Raw genomic sequence first — 14,060 nt, 5'->3', positions numbered from 1 at the left:
CCGTTGAACGCCGATCACAACCAGACAGCTAAAAATACAGGTGAGAAGAACACTCGCATCAGGTCCAGTAACAGTTAAACAACAGTTAAGCATCGGTGATGCCCATGCCCACGTTCCACCACATAAGACACATGGCTGGGAGGTCAGACTGATGGGATCCACTCATGCAAGACCTGCTAGCCACCTTGCGTGGCCAACAGCCCCATTGGCAGGTGAATATAGTAAACCATTATGTTTCGGGAGCTTGCTCAGATGTGTGCGGAACAACCATTGGCTGGTCACCCATGATGCGCTTTCAAGTAAAATCACTCCTGGTAAAGTTGAATGAGTTCCCTGGGATGCGACCACAGAGTCACACAATCTCCATGGACAGCAGGGGTTCGCAAAAATACCAAAACACCCTTGTGTCCACACTATTCTGAACGTGAGGTCATCGTAAATCAACTCTCTGCTCTTCAGGATGTGTTTTTGTAGTCTCGAGCAGTTTGTCTAAATTATGAATGCATTCTGAGGGAGTATCACGGGCGGACATGAAAGCGCTCTAGCCGCTCGCCGCAGGGTTTCTGTGTCGCCGATTAAAGATGCAGGGGTTCAAAGCGTCCGCTGAAGGACTACCCCGTCAGAGGACGACCCTGTCCTCTACCTCCAGCTCCGTCCTCCGGAGGGACATAAGTAGTTTGGAGACGGCCACACCCACACACCCATGGCGTAACCCTACCAAACAGGCCTAATCCCCTTTACTAAACCAACACCACAGACGACACAGGGAGGGTTGCGGGTGCGACGCGCAGACAGGATTAGGATAAAGACCCGCCCTACATGGTACCAGCGTGGCTCTTGTTCAGAGGTTTGATGATGCCCTGGTTCAATGGACGATTATCACCAAAGGAACCACATTTCTTCAAATATATATTGTACAGGCTTCTTTTAAAGACAGGAGGGGGAAGAGTGACGGGAAAGAGGGTGGGAGAAGAGAGGGAATGACACACAGAACAGGGACTCGGTGGGAATCGACCATAGATCACGTGGTTAGCAGCACACTCGTGAGCGGAGACACGCAAAAGACAACAATTGTTGACGTCGGCTCAAAACGTTATCGCTCGCTCCTCAGCGGCAGATGTAGCGCTGAGTCAGAGTCCCGTCGTCATTACGGATATCCTCCGCTTTCGACCACAACACTTGGAAGAGGCTTGAAGCCAGAGCGGCAGAGCAGCCAGAACGTGCACACAGGGTGCCGTGGCGAGGCCTTCCTGTTGGAGTAGCACATTGTAATCCCATCCATTCTCTGGGCCTGGGGTATCAGGCGCTCCCCTCACGTCCGGTGGTTGGACAGGAAGCGCGACGCAGAGGAATGTGTGTGAGGTAGACGCAGCAAGCATGTCTTCCATGTTCCAACAAAAGGGTCTGCATGACCAGGAAATAACAAGCCTGTCCGCGCTGTCTGTGCACTTCCTGAGGCCGTGCACTCATAAAGAGCTACGCATACAGCGATGCAGCTACAGACGTACGCAGGAATGCGGGATTAGACAAACACACACAATGACACGCAAACTTAAACATACAGGAATAGACACATGTATAGGAAGACACACACCGACACACACACACACAGGAATAGACACATGTATAGGAAGACACACTCGAACACACACACACATGTATACGAACACACACACACACACACACACACACACACACACACACACACACACACACACACACACACACACACACACACACACACACACACACACACACACACACACACACACACACACACACACACACACAAAAATACAAGAATAGAAACACACATAGGAATACATACACACAAGCGCACACACAGAAACTTCAGGAAGTTTTTACTTCACACATTTTGAAGTACACCTCTTTATGGGACCTGTGGTCTGGTGACAATCACAGGAAGAGCAGGAAGGAGGGTGGAGGGAGGGAGGGAGGGGGGGGGGGGGTGGCGGGGGTTGTATGGTGTTTTCCTGACTAGAGAGAGCAGGCCCTGCACAACCCTATCTAGGATGACAGAACAGGCTGAACATCTGCAGAGAGAGAATCCCCACTAGGAATGACCCCGAGAGACGGAGACAGAAAGAGAGAGCGACTATGGACAGAGAGAGAGAGAGAGAATTGATGAATAGAGAGGGACAGAGAGAGAGAGAAAAAAATCTGGATAGAGGAGGAGAGATACAGTGAAAAAGAAAGAGGGGAAGCGAAAGAGAGGGAGGGAGGGAGAGAGCAGGGGGAGAGAAAAGAGAGAGGGCTAGGGCCTAGACGAGGAAGCAGGTTGTGGGGGTCTATTGTTTGGTAAGCTCCGCCCCTCTACTCCGGCTCCCACCTCTAGTAATGAACAATGAACGGAATAAAAAACACACACACAAAAAAAACTCTGCTCTCGCTGTTCGTGACGACATCATGGGGATAACAGAGCAAGAAAAACGGCCTGAAGGGCTGACTCACACCCAGCAGCTCAACACCCACCCACACACACAGCAGGGCCTTCAGGGGCAGGAAGGGGTTAGGGGCGCAACATGTTGAAGGACGCCTATAATTGACTATGCAGACATCGGGGATCGAACCCAGAACACCCTGACCACTCAAGCTTCCTGCCCCGTGTTAGACTTGGAAACGTGCCATAATACTGACGCAAGAATGCTGTTTCAATCCATCCCTCGGTGCCTACATCACACTGAACAGCCCAATGACACAGGGAACATCGTTTAGCCAGCGCACATTCCAGGTCTCCTTGAGGAGCGAGCGTTTGACCCACACAAAAGGTCAGTACCGGCAGAGCCGGGATGGAGTTGACCTTTAACCCTCGGGCTCTAGCGGGCATTCCTGATTAAAGGGCTGCCGTGAGCTGGGGGGGGGGGGGGGGGGGGGGGGGGGGGCTAAAGGAAAGGTGAAGGGGGCGGTGGTGGTTGGTGTACCTGGAGGGAGAGGGGGGCAGGGCCAGGACAGGTCTGACATTTCAAAGTGAGGGTCAATCAAGTCCGGGGTGGATTTAGTTTGAGAAGGAGAGCTGTACGGAGCGACACGCGTGCCGCAGAAGGTTATCTCCGGCCAGACCGCTTCCCGCCCAAAGGCCTGCTAGCAGGGAAACACACAGCCAATCAGGTGGGGTGTTGAGACGGACATGACAGCCTACAAAGTGAAATCAGAGTGTAATTATGAGGAGAATGTGTGTGTGTGTGTGTGTGTGTGTGTGTGTGTGTGTGTGTGTGTGTGTGTGTGTGTGTGTGTGTGTGTGTGTGTGTGTGTGTGTGTGTGTGTGTGTGTGTGTGTGTGTGTGTGTGTGTGTGTGTGTGTGTGTGTTTGCTTGCATACGAGTGTATGTGTTCCTATGATTGAGTGAGTGAGTGAGTGAGTGAGTGTGTGCGTGCTCGCTTACAAGTGTATTTTTGTGTGTGTGTGAACAAGAAGGAATAACAAAGTTTCAAATATCAAGCCAGATAAATTCACACTTTACATTCATATATGAAATCACTTAACCATACACAGTAGATTTATTATCTAAATAATTATACAGTATTCTCCAATCGGTGGGTCTCCCATTCTGTTCTTAATGCCACCCTAAGACGGGTTACCAGGGCTCAGACTGATGCCTTCACCGTGACATTAGCATATTAGTGTTTGGTAATTACACAACACCCGCTAGACGCCTGCTAGGAAAGGCGTTGGAATCAAGGTAGCCTTGATCCAGGGATCATCTGGCAGTAACCACCCACATCTTTCAGTCTGCAAAGTGTAAACATCGTAGCTGGTGTGGGCGTTAAGTAATACTGTGATGTGTTATTAAGGAGCTTGAGTATGGATTACTGTCAAAGACACAGCATCCATCACCCGTCTCTCCCAGACACTTATGGGGGAAAATAAAGAAGCAATCAACTCACCCACTCAGCACGCTAATTGCTAACACTAGCCCCGCCCCCCTTGGGACTCCTAATCTACACTCAAGAGGACACATGAGGATTGTATGTGTTTGGGTTTGTTTTTGTATGTGGGTGTGTGTGTATGCACGTATGTGTGTGTATGTGTGAATATGTATGCACGTGCATGTCCAGGTGTGTGTGTGTGTGTGTGTGTGTGTGTGTGTGTGTGTGTGAATGCTGTGTTTGTGTTTTGCTAATAGACATTTAATTAGTGAAGGACTGAGCTCTGTGGTTTGCCAGTGTCATCACTCACCAACCAATTAGTGAGCAGGTAAACAGCTGCCCCATTCTCAGCCAAATACCACACACACTACTACATGCCCAGGAATTTTGACATACACACACTTACTCAGAAATTTCAGGGAAAAAAAATATTCATGAGCGGTCAATGCAAGCATGCACAAACAGACACATACCAACACTATCACACTGCGATAGAGGTGGATAAGTGAGAGAGTGGGTAGAGTAGTGAGAGATCCTAGAGTAGTAAGAGGTGGTAGAGTAGTGAGGTGGTAGAGTAGTGAGAGGGGGTAGAGTAGTGAGGTGGTAGAGTAGTGAGGTGGTAGAGTAGTGAGAGGTGGTAGAGTAGTGAGGTGGTAGAGTGGTGAGGTGGTAGAGTAGTGATGTGGTAATTAGTGAGGTGGTAGAGTAGTGAGGTGGTAGAGTAGTATGGTGGTAATTAGTGAGGTGGTAGAGCAGTGAGGTGGTAATTAGTGAGGTGGTAGAGCAGTGAGGTTGTAGAGTAGTGAGGTGGTAGAGTAGTGAGGTGGTAGAGTAGTGAGGCGAGTAGAGTAGTGAGGCGAGTAGATCAGTTTTCAACATCCTCATCATTAGTGAAAATGTCCTTGTTATAATTCATGAGAAGCCACTCCCACTTAATCGTAACAAATCCCAAAATTGTGGCTAACCACTCTTCATCCAGACCGTAATCCAGATTCACCTTTAGATTCATCAGAATCTAGATGGTGTTTTGATGTCATGCTGCGCAGGTCAGTGTGTACGGGTGAAGTGCATCATGGGAGATGGACGGCGGCCAGAGACATCAGCACAGAGAATGCGAGCAAAAAAGCCGCCAGCGCTCCGCTGATCCGCTCAGCGTTAGAGAGCTAAATGTCAACCCCCCCCCCCCCCGGGGGGAGTTTGTTTCTCCCCGAGTTTGACAGAAGTCTTGTCGCTCTCTCTCTCTCTCTCTTTCCGTCTCTCTCTCTCTCCCCCTCTCTCTCTCTCTCTCTCTCTCTCTCTCTCTCTCTCCCTCTCTCTCTGTCCGTCTCTCTCTCTCTCTCTCTCTCTCTCTCTCTGTCCGTCTCTCTCTCTCTCTCTCTCTCTCTCTCTCTCTCTCCCTCTCTCTCTGTCCGTCTCTCTCTCTCTCTCTCTCTGTCCGTCTCTCTCTCTCTCTCCTCTCTCTCCCTCTCTCTCTGTCCGTCTCTCTCTCTCTCTCTCTCGCTCCATCATTGAATCAGTGTCTCTCGATCGTGGACAACAGGGGTGATCAGCAGGGTCTATTATAGCAGCAGTCAGCAAAGGATGGACCGGAGACGGCCTGACTTTTACTGACAGGGCTTCCATTGGTTACCGTGGAGACCGCTTGGCTCCACGACCGGCCAACCACTGCTGGGTGTATTTCATGGTGACGCAATTTGTGTTAGTGTTATAGTGCGTTGCGTTGTTATTGGGAATATGATGTGTGTCTCAAATGTGTGTGTGTACATAGTTGTTTGTTTGTCTGAGAGCGCGTTTTGTGCACATGTGTCTTTGTGAGTGTGAGTGGGTGTAATGGTGTGTGCCTGTGACTGAATTGTAGCAACGCGTTTCTGTATGCATGCATGTGAGCATGTTGTGTGGGTGCATGCGGGTGTGCAGCGTGCTCAAAAAACACGGTGACGCATATGGACCAGTTCCAACGGCAGCAGATGCAGAAACTCACTATTACTACGCAGAACGGGGGAGGGAGAGAGAGGGGGGAAGGTGAGCCATACACTGAGAGATGGAGCGAGAGGGCGAGACAAAGCCAGAGAGGGAGTTAAAGGTGAGAACGTGAGGCAAGAACCGAGAGAGAGAACGTGAGGCAAGGAGAGAGAGAGAGAGAACGTGAGGCAAGGAGAGAGAGAGAGAGAGAGAGAGAGAGAGAGAGAGAGAGAGAGAGAGAGAGAGAGACATAAATCAGTGCCGTCTACGCCGTTGACAGCCAGAGTTTACTGCAACCGACTGCAGTGTTTTCCCTGTCCGCTACGTCCAACTCGTCCGACGCTCCTCAGAGCAAACACCAGACCACACTCCTCTCTCTCCTCCTCCCCTCGCTTCTCATCGATTCTCTGCTGGCTCTTCTATTTTCCTCCCCGGTTCTCCTCCTCTTCTCCTTCCTATTGCTCCTCCTCCGTCCTTCTGTCCATCACTCCCTGCCCCCTCCTCCTCTTCCCCCCTCATCCACTCTCTTTACCTCCACTTCTCCTTCTTTTTAGCACCTCCTCTCTCCGTCCTCTCTCCTCCTTCCTATGGCTTCTCTTCTTCTCCTAGTCTCCTTTCTCCCTCTCCCCCACCCCACCTTGAGTGGAGTCTGTGCAGTCTAAACCAGGAGGACAGACCGGTCTGCCTGTTTAATTCTGGGTTTGGATGTGGATCAGGCTGAAGAAATTGGGGATCGAACCTGTACCTTTCTGACAATCTAACAACCACATTATCCAATCTCCCTTGTGGCTTTAGAGCAGCTGTGTGTGTGTGTGTGTGTGTGTGTGTGTTGTGTGTGTGTGTGTGTGTGTGTGTGTGTGTGTGTGTGTGTGTGTGTGTGTGTGTGTGTGTGTGTGTGTGTGTGTGTGTGTGTGTGTGTGTGTGTGTGTGTGTGTGTGTGGGTGTGTGTGTGATTTTGTTGATGCTTGTGGCATCTCTTCTCTCTGCCCACAGTCCTTACAGCACGCTGGTGGTAAACGCCACCGTTTCCATGGAGATGAGCTGACTCACAACAACCACCCCACACTTTCCCACAATCTGAACACACAGACACACACACACACACGTGCATGCACACACAGACACACACACACACACGAGTGGCGAAGTAAAATGGCACAGTGTAATTTTTCTGTATCCGTTTTTTTCCATTGCTGCAGCCTTATTTCCTTTATTGTCAACACCTCTGGAAATTAATTTCTGGGGCTGATAGAAAGCTACACATACAGAGAGGGGGGGGTGAGGTAGAGGGGGAGGGAGAAAGAAAGAGGTGGGTTGAAGTAGCAAAAACTCAAAAAAGAAAGGAACAAAGAAGGATTGATAGATTGGAAATGCATAAAAGGGAAAGAGAGAATGAGAGACTGAAAAGGGACAGAAAATGTGCAAAAGAGAAGACAAATTATGAAAAAGGTACAGCAATAGAGGCAAAAGTGATAAAGATGAGAGTCAGCGAAAGAGAGTCAGAGAGCGAGAGCAGTTAAAAAAAAAAAAGAAAGACAGAGACAGAGACAGAGACAGAGACAGAGAGATTACATTCATACAAAGCAATTCCTAACAGGGAGTGACAAGGTGCCAATAGCCTCGTAAGCGCCAGCGGTGTCCCTGCAGTCACTCGATGATGACACGCTGTTTCCCATGATCCGCGGGAGGTCAGAGGATATAACGGGAACGTGTTGCGCCGTTCATCCCCGTTGAAGTAATTTCACATATGCCGCTAGTAGAATGTCGACATGTTTTTAATCAAGGTTTTGCATCCATACTAGCGGTGCTTGTGCCTTCTCGAATGCCCAAAACTCTTGCCCCAGTCGCCGATGTATAGGTTATGTCACACACACCTGTGTTTTCAAAACCTTCTGCTTTTATCGGCCACACTACAACGGGAGACTGGCATTTTGAAACCGATCTACTTGAGATGGCGTCCTTCAAAAATTATTTTTTTTCTGCAGAAGAAAATGCAGTTTTAGTGTGGACCGAAAGCCTGTACAGAGCCAAAATCTATGTTTTCAACTCTATCTGCAGTAGTGTGGTAAGGTAAGCCTTTTAAACAATGGTATGTTTAAAGGGTATAGAGAGGTGAAACACACTCATCTAATAGGAATGATTGCTCACGGTGTTTGTATTTGTGATTCAACTATTGAACTATGAAGCATACATACTGTACAAGTCAAACAAAGTCCACACGTTAGGAATTCATCAAATGCATCTCTAGGGTTCTCAGAGAACGCCAGCGAGATGGAACTGGTGCTCAAGCTAGCAGAGTGAAGTAGACGTGTCTGAGAGAAGTTGCTACGGTAACAAGAGTTCAACCCTTCACCTCCATCAAGGCTTTCTCCACACACACACACACACACACACACACACACACACACACACACACACACACACACACACACACACACACACACACACACACACACACACACACACACACACACACACACACACACACACACACACACACACACACACACACAGTTGTGAAGTAGTTGAGAAACAAACAAACAGGCCTCACAAGCAAGCTTTGTACACAGTCTTCTAAGACTCAGTAGACCACTGCAGTCCCTGTATCTTAATCCTCAAGCATCACATCCCATAATAAGCAACTAGGCAACACCTGCCAGCATTGTTCCCCCTCTGTCACATGACCCTGCAGGCTAACCTGAGGGTGATGGGGAGGGGGGGGGGGGGGGACCCCAAACCTATAATCCCATTAGTGGTTCTCAACCTGGGGGTTGGGTTCTCCTTTGGGGTCGCAAGATAACATTTTGCGGGTCACTAGATCAGTCATAGAATTGTAAACCAGTTGACCAACAAACCAACCAACGTGAGTTGTGTTTAATTCTAAGAACATGGATTTAAAAATACACATTTACAATATATACATGCTAACCAAGAGTTTATTTTGCAAAACAAAGTTAATAAACAAAGAGAAGATGGTTGCTTGTCTCGAATGTATCAATGTATTAATGAGTGGAAAATAATCAAAACATTAGTTCACAATGTTAATAGTTAGTTGCAGCCCTAGGATCCACTGTCTAAGACCCAATACTGATTACTGAATTACCATTCTGCAATTTCTGTTTTACTTACCACACATGTAGATGACATAGTGCTTTGGTCGCCTTTCCACATTCAAGTTTGAAACCCCATCACTGACAACACAAACATGTTTTCAAATGAACAGCGCTATGGAAATGCCTGTCAAGCTCTAACATGGAGGACTTATAAATGAGAAAAAAAAACAGGAAATGTTTACGCCAACAAAATGTCGGAGGAGGACTTATTGGGTTTAATTCTGTTTTCAAGATTCAAAAATAAGTATGAGATTATACCCATTTTTATGTTGACAAAGCGTCAAATGAGCATGTTTCTGAAAACATGGTTGGGTTCTATCAACCAAGGAGAATAAGAAGGAATAGATGGGAATAGTTTCCCCCGCTGTCTCTTAGGTACATTTATAGAGTTGATGCAATGTGTGGCTTTGTTCCAGACAGATCAACACACAGATTAGCACATTCTGTGTGTGTACGTGTATGTGTGTGTTGTCCGGAGGGGTTTTTGGGGCACGCGGTGTTGGTGGTTATCCTCTAAACCTGGGATATCCACCAGGGATTAGTGACCCCAATAAAATATCTACCCAGAATAATCACCTCTGTGTTCCCAAACTCCCTTAGTTAGTCGGTTTCTATTCCTAATATCTAAAGATATGTAAATACGGTAAAACACTAAAATATGGGTAAATTAATGAACAATTAATAAGCATTAGTTATCAGCCCCCAAATACTGACATTTTAGCAATAATTTATCCTAATGTTAAATAAATCATTTGGTACATTTGGTACATAGCTTTGGGACATTTCCACTTTTTCTTAAGAAAATGAAAAATAGCACTTTATTTTTTTTTAATCAAGTCCCGTTACGTAACCCACTGCCGGGACCCGTCAGCCATGGAGGTGCTTATCAGGCCATGGAGCGCGGCCCCCAGGGTCCTTCCGGGCCCTGAGGCCGGCCCATCAGGGCCGGGGAGGGGGATCAGAGTGGCATGGCTGGCTCGGAGGAATGGGAGGAATCCCCCCTCTAAACACCGGGTTCCGGCTGCTGGGACGCTCGCCCCCCCTCTTATCGCACCGAGGGTCTCGGCCCCGCGTTAATCATCCTCCCAGGAGCCCGGGAGGGTCAGGGGCCCACCCTCGACCTCCACCGGACAGTGTCTACTCCCGGGGGGGGGGGGGGGGGGGGGGGGGGGGGGGGGGCACTGGACCAGGGCCTGGCTGGTATAGGACAGCTAGACTGGCCTCCAATAAGGCTGTGTTTGGTAAGAATAGGGTTATTCTATGTAACCTGGGTTCATATCGCTATCTAATTATTCATCGTGGTAGTGCCACACTTTTGGCTGCAGGATAGTCTCCTAGTGGGAGTTCGCCTGCTAGCTGGAAGGTACTGGGTTCCATCCCCAATGGCTGCAGCTGGTTTTTGCATTTTCAACTGAGACGTCTGCCAGCGTCTACCTCCTCCTCAATGTCATCTAAATTCACTGCAAGTCTATGGATTATAAAAGCGCTTGCTAAATGAATAGTACCATGCAGCGTCTCAGCAGCCTTTTACTGCCATGAGATGACTTGAGAGACAGACAGCCTTCAAAAAAGGTTCATCATGACGCCACAAAAACAAACCACAATCCTTTCTCACAATACTGTACTCCAAAACCCGAATTACAACACCATAATACACCCTTAGCATCAACAAGCGTTCTGATTGAACTCGGTGCAGCAATACACGACCACCCCAGAGTATTTACTCTGGGGAGGGGACAAGGAGCTGTACCATTCTCCACCGGTCATGAGGGACACTTAGCTGGCCGCAGGAGAGATCTCCAAGGACCTTTTAAAGCCGCATTCCTTTCCAGCGCTATCCCATGGGGCCCTGGGGCCTCGATCGCGGCAGGCTTCACCCCAGGTCGGCACGGGGACCTTAAAGAGCAGAACTCTGTTTCCTGGTAACGCATCCACAAGATAAGGCAGTTTGGGCGGGTCCAGTTATTGCAGGGATGGGAACGCCGATACAATCTGAAGGTTTTCCAAAGGCGTTCCCAACATTTTCCAAAGTAAACTTCCGGGCACTTACATTGCAGAGATGAAACAGTCCAATCATACCGCACGACACATCAGACAAGACAAGCGCTGTGATTGGTCAATTTAAGCATTTTCTGGAGCTCTCAATTCATTTATAATTTAGAAATGTTGCTTCTCTCAATTAATTATGCATTCAAGTTATACGGTTTGACAACAGCCAAGTAATACAAACCCTAACATCATAAAACCATTTATGTTTGCCACTAGGAATCAAACTGCAAAATATAATTAGAATGGCACTACAACTTAAGGATGATAAAAAAATAAGGATGAATAATTTAATCCGAAATAGAAGCAAGTTAACCCTTTGAAAAGGATCTACACGAAACCGACCTAATATCAACGAACAAGCCTTTCATCATGTGCGATGACAGAACGTGGCCCTCGGGCAGATCATCGGTTCTCCGCCGCTGCCCTATGAGCTTCCAGCCCAAAGCATACCACTATTCTGAACACATCATTAATTCCAAGTGCTTTGACTAATGTCCGCTAATACCCATTCAGCGTATCGCAGCGTGTCGGCGTACCCCGAAGGAAGCCGTCAGCCACAGATGTCAATAACCCCAGCCGACCCCTCCCCGTGCACGGCATAGAGGGGGGGGGGGGGGGGGGGGGGGGCTTGAGGAGGGGGAGACTGTGGCCCCGAACAAAGGAGCGCGCGGGTTTCGACGGAGAGCGCGCAACCAAACATTCCGACCACAATGGGTGGGATGGACAGCAGGTTCAATGTGTGTGCATGTGCACTTGCTATGCACTTTACAGTCCACCATGTTGGCGGAAACAAAGAGCAGGCCGGCCAATGAAAAGAGGTATTTGGGCTTGGCGGCCTGGTTTTTGGTGGTCTTAAGTGTTTTTAAAGTGTGTGCGCTATTCGGCGCTTTGTTCCGCACATGTTGCTTAGTAATCCCCCACTTGAACCGTGGAGATAGTTGGGACACTAGGTCACTCCTGTCTAAAGTTGTCCCCCCCCCCCCACCAGAAAATGTGATACTTTTATAATACAATATACTTTAATTCAAAACAATACGCTATACTTTTAGTTGTTTTTTTTCATTTGGATTGTAAATTGAAGTGTCTAGGCCTGCTATTGGACGGCTACAGCTGGTCATTGCTATAACAAAAAAGCCAGCCTAAGCAATAAGTCTCTTTCCGACACAGCAGGTTCATTCATGCCATGGAGTCACATTGATGATGAATGTAGCCTACCACCTCGTCTCGTTCAGTAGCTTAAACACACACTCCTAAACGAAGGGGATCCCGTGGACGATCCACCGTATGAAAACTAGTCAACGCAGAATAAATTACTGGGGATATGCCGCGTTTTGCTCAGCAACTTTGCCAAACAAATGACATTCAAATAAATCATGAGCCTACCAGAACGTAGTGAAACTGGGAGCACGCTAATACGCTGTCTTTACAGTGGATCAGTCCGACACATCACTGTCATTAAGTTGGAAGTTCATACTGAAGCACACCGTATGGCGAGGTGTTTCATTGGAGATCCCTCGCCGGTGGATTCCATGCGACGCACCAACTTAATGGAAAGTTACGACCCGGGAATGACTCGTGTGAAAACGTTAAGCAAGGGGGAAACGGTCGATCATTCATCACGCTGATGATCATTCATCAGCACGAAAGAGAAAATCGTACATAGAAACAGATGACCGTGTCACAGACAAATGGTTGCGGCGTGTCACGCTGTACATCCCCCCCACATACACTCTAAACGCTTTCTTATTCCCCAGTCCTGGTTTGGTTAGTAGCTGGTCTTAAAACAGGGACGTAAACGGATCGACTTACCCGCTGGACAAGGTGCACTGTTACGTCGGCTACTCCGCGTTTAATCTGCAAGCCGCTGTGTCACAGTTCGCCTTCGCCACACATGTCGCCGGGTCAGGATCGAGCGTCACACGAGTTGGGAACACAAGCCAATGAAAGCCCAACTACTGTACCGAGTCGTGGCCGCATCCCCCGGGAGGCAGCACGGTGTGTCGGGCGCCACCTCTCTCTCCCTCTCTCCCTCTCTCCCTCTCTCCCCTCTCTCTCTCTCTCTCTCTCTCTCTCTCTCTCTCTCTCTCTCTCTCTCTCTCTCTCTCTCTCTCTCTCTCTCTCTCTCTCTCTCTCTCTCTACGCCCCCATTCCCTCGTAATCTGCACGTTAGACAGATGGAAGTCTGTGAACTATACCCGATGTAAGAATGTGTAATCGGTAGCGTTGGCGGTGGGTATAAAAAAGAAAAAGGTGAACTACAATTATGAACGGTGCGTTGCGCAGGAGGCGCGTGGATCGCCTCTCTGCCACCCACGAAATGACTATGGGCTTTTCGTGGCGAGTGGACGGCCGCGGAATATTAATGAGAACATTGCTGCAACAGTAAGCAGAGTTGGGGATCTTCTCTCAAATCTGTGTCCTCAGTTATCTGGGGCGGATTAACAGTCATGGGCATCCCGGGAGACCAGACCCCCCTCCTGATGGATCAATGTGTCGGGTGGCCATAAGGTTAATGTGATTCTCAAGTATTATTTCGTCCTTGAAGAGGTCCCAAGACATGATGTCAAATATGACTATTTGACATCATGATGTCAAATATGACTATTTGACATCATAACATGGTATGTCAAATAGGGCCTACTTGAATAGATCACTGGTTCAAACCCGGGGCCCCTGAAGGGGTCATAAGCAGACTCATAAGCACTCAAGCATTTATGAATGAACGTAAAACCATAGCGTTTCTATAGCAACGACCTGTGTTATTCAACGGCTAACAGCGAGCCAATGTAAACTGCTAAAATATCCGGTGATTTGACTTTAAACTCAACAGGTGTTTCATAACGATCGAGGTGTAGGCTACATCAGCTGATTTTAACTGATCATAGATAAGCGTAGCACAGATGGCAGCTCAACATTACACATGAGAAGTCCGATTATTAATATTCCCACCGATCATACAACGGAGGTTGTTTTATCAGAGTTATGGCGGGATTTGTTCCTCAAACTACCGATGGTTTAAAGCTTAAGGTCACGTGATTTAATATCACAT

The 14,060-nt window shown here is 48.2% G+C and overlaps 1 protein-coding gene across 3 annotated transcripts in view; it reads right to left on the bottom strand.

The window, feature by feature from the left end:
- tmem108 (transmembrane protein 108) overlaps positions 1-13,045 on the bottom strand; it is a 36,326-nt gene extending 23,281 nt beyond the window's left edge. The window contains exon 1 of one of the 3 annotated variants that reach the window (XM_060045858.1): positions 12,821-13,045. Coding sequence is in view for 2 of the 3 variants with exons in the window: in XM_060045857.1 (XP_059901840.1) it covers positions 8,979-8,985 (7 nt within the window). In the remaining variant the exon portion in view is untranslated. Of the gene's footprint in view, positions 1-8,978; positions 10,094-12,820 lie in introns of those variants that run through there. The other 2 variants (XM_060045857.1, XM_060045856.1) reach the window with 2 other exon arrangements.
- Positions 13,046-14,060: the final 1,015 nt, after the last annotated feature.

The sequence above is a fragment of the Gadus macrocephalus genome, chromosome 23 (genome assembly GCF_031168955.1).
Source record: "Gadus macrocephalus chromosome 23, ASM3116895v1".
NCBI classification, from domain to species: Eukaryota; Metazoa; Chordata; class Actinopteri; order Gadiformes; family Gadidae; genus Gadus; species Gadus macrocephalus.
This window is presented reverse-complemented; position numbering and strand designations above follow the sequence as displayed.